We start from the raw sequence: 3269 nt of genomic DNA, 5'->3' as shown, positions 1-3269 counted from the left end.
ACAAAAGTGTTTTCTGTGGAAGATGGCAGATTATGAAGAAAAAAAGAGAAAAGAAGAGGTGAAAGAACAGCTCCTTGTGGAGATTGTTAAGTTTTTGATTGAGATCATGAACCGATTGATATTAGACCACCATTGAAAACCTAGAAACGGCCATCCAGTGCTTCCAGGTTTTCAATGGTGGTCTAACATCAATCGGTTCATGATCTCAATCAGAAAAAAAGATTATTTATTAATTATATAAATTGATTTTGAATGAATATTGGTAAATTCAATTCTTTGAGTATAAATGATTAAGAAAACATTGATATTTATTATAGGGAGATAGATTGCAGACTTTTTTTGTTTTATTTCAGTTGGTTGACAATTGAAGAGATATGATTATTCAAAGAATGAAAAAGAATATTCGATCAGATTATATAATTTATAGACAAACTAATCAGGTATAAGACAATAGGTCTTGGATGTTGGCATGAAATTCAATCATTTATTTGGTGAAATAGAGTTTTGGGATTATAAAGTTGATATCAGTTGGTGATGAAAACCTTAAATCTAATTCCTCACGTTGACAATCAACTATGAATCATAATTCTAATTCCTTACACAGGTTTATAAACCTCATTTGATCTTGGTTATTAGGTGGACAATCTCAAGGTTACTTCAGAGAGTCACTCAAAGGTTGTCTATTAATTATAGTCTCATCGTTTAAGTCAACTATATCATTGATAGAATTTACGATTGTCAATGGAATAACCTTAATAATATTAAATTCACTTGGTATTATTTTACTTAAATCTTCCCATTGATGATTAATACTGCAAATGATCAGTTTGTTATTGGCATATGTGCATACTGTGTGTATTGCCTCGATATTGCCTTCATTCAAAAAGCTTTATAAGCAAAGATGGGTAGTGGTTAACAGTGGGACTCGTCAGTTGGATGTACGTGCATCGCAGAGTTGATGTTCATTTCGAGACTCGAACCCAGTACCGTTCACTTTAAACGCCGTTGTGTTATCCACTCATCTACTGAGTCCTGATAGCCACTTGCTTGTGCAATGGGGTGAAGTTTAAATTCACTTGGTGTTGTTTTAATTGTATCTTCCATTGTTATTTAGGACAGTAATTGATCAGTCTCATGTTGGCATATGTGCATACTGTGCGTAATGCCTCGATATTGCCTAATTCATAAGCTTTATAAGCAAAGATGGATAGTGGCTAACAGTGGAACCCAGGAATAGATAACGTGATGGCGTTTGGAGCAAATGGTGCTGCATTCGAGTCCCAGAGTGAACATCAACTCTGAGATGCAGGTACATCCAGCTGACGAGTCCCAAATAGGACGAAACGCGCGTTAAACTGGATTCCACTGCTAGCCACTATCCATCATTGCTTACAAATAGCTTGTGAATTAAGGTAATATCGATGCCATACTCACTGGATGAATATATGCCAATAACAAACTGATCAATTGCAGTCTTAAACCTCAATAGGAAGATACAAGTAAACAACAATACCAAGTGAATTATACTATAATAATTGAAAGAGAAAACCATTCATGATTATGTAATCATAAAGTTATTATATAATATTTATTGAATTTAGACAGACATATCTAATCAAAGCACAACAACAACACACACACACACGCACACACATATACATACACGTACACGATGTAAAAACAACGAAATAATCAAAAGTGAATTTTGAACAATTCACTTAGAAATAAACAGATGAATCAAAATATCTAAAGTAAAGTCATGTGATAGTGAAGTAAAATTTTTCTTCTTTTTTTTCTTTACCATCGTCTCCTTTTTTTTTCGACTAGTCGGACAAATTTTCATATGACTTGTGTTAATCATGTGACCATGGTATTTTTTTTTTCTTCATTATTGCCATAGTAATATAATTTGAAGGCACGTGAATAGGAAATTATAAATTTTCTTAATAAAAGTAATGAAATAGCAACTATTTTGAAGTTAACCTTTTATTAAACGATAAATATAAGTAAAATGAATAAAGAGAATACTTTTTGTTTACGAATACAATAATAACAGTCTCTTATAATGCAGGAGAAGACGACCAGTGAAACAGTAGCCTCAGCAGCAGTAAGTATCAACATACACAAAGGGAAAAACAGAATTCTCTGATGCGATACAACATACAACAATCGAATCACACTTGATGGAGAAGATTTGAGGGATGTAAAAACCTTTACATATCTGAACAGCATGATTGATGAACACGGTGGATCTGATGCAGATGTGAAGGCGCGGATCGGCAGAGCAAGAGCAGCATATCTACAACTTAGAAACATCTTGGATTCAAAGCAACTGTCCACAATCCAACAACGAAGTCAGAATTTTCAATACAAATGTCAAGACAGTTCTACTGTATGGGGGTGGCAACCTGGAGAACTACGAAAGCCATCATCCAGAAGATACAAGTGTTTATTAACAGTTGTCCACGCAAAATACTTCGGATCCGTTGGCCAAACACTACCAACAACAACCTACTATGAGAGAGAAAAACCAGATCTCAGAGGAAGAAGAAATCAAGAAGCAGTGCTGGAAGCCGACAGGACACACATTGAGGAAAGCACCGGACTGCATCAGAAGGCAAGCCGTCACTTATAATCTTCAAGGTCAAAGGAGAAGAGGAAGTCCAATGAAATCGATACAGGTAATGAGAAGAATGAACAACAATTGGATAGAACTAGAAATGTAGGTGGAGGACAGATTGGGTTGGAGAATGCTGGTCGGCAGCATATGCTCCGTTGTGAGTAACAGTCGTAAGTATTTAAGTAATTAATAATTGTATTTATCATTTTCATTACAACATTCAATCAAATAACATACAATGATAGCTGATGATGATTGTAATGACAATGATTATCAATATGATATAGGTATGGATATATATACTTTTTGCCGACCTGGCTCGCCCTGATATGTTAGCTAGGCTATACTGCTTTCATAGCATATTTAGAGAATAGATAGAAACGTATTATTTAAGTGTACAGCCTGTATCTGCTCTTTAGTTTCTATGCTTTGTAAACAAGTCGAACAGATAACCGCTGTCAAGAACTTTATATATATATATATATATATATATATATATATATACAGACGTGTGATGGCAGTAAGGTGTTTCCTTCAGACAACCAGTATAACAGCGATGCTGCCTTCCCACAAGAATTGGTGGGGTGAGAAATGGTCAACCCTAAAAATGCACACCTCGCCTTATCCCACGTGTTTCCGTCACCGGCGC

At 35.1% G+C, this 3269-nt stretch overlaps 1 protein-coding gene across 1 annotated transcript; it reads left to right on the top strand.

Moving 5' to 3' along the window:
- The first annotated feature begins 269 nt into the window (after window positions 1–269).
- Window positions 270–2786, top strand: LAMC1_17 (Laminin subunit gamma-1). Its single transcript, XM_051208530.1, has one exon. It carries the CDS (start codon window positions 2231–2233, stop codon window positions 2633–2635), a length of 405 nt encoding a protein of 134 aa, XP_051075505.1. The 5' UTR covers window positions 270–2230; the 3' UTR covers window positions 2636–2786.
- The last annotated feature ends 483 nt before the right edge of the window (window positions 2787–3269 follow it).

Source organism: Schistosoma haematobium, chromosome 1 (genome assembly GCF_000699445.3).
Source record: "Schistosoma haematobium chromosome 1, whole genome shotgun sequence".
Lineage (NCBI taxonomy): Eukaryota > Metazoa > Platyhelminthes > Trematoda > Strigeidida > Schistosomatidae > Schistosoma > Schistosoma haematobium.
This window is presented reverse-complemented; position numbering and strand designations above follow the sequence as displayed.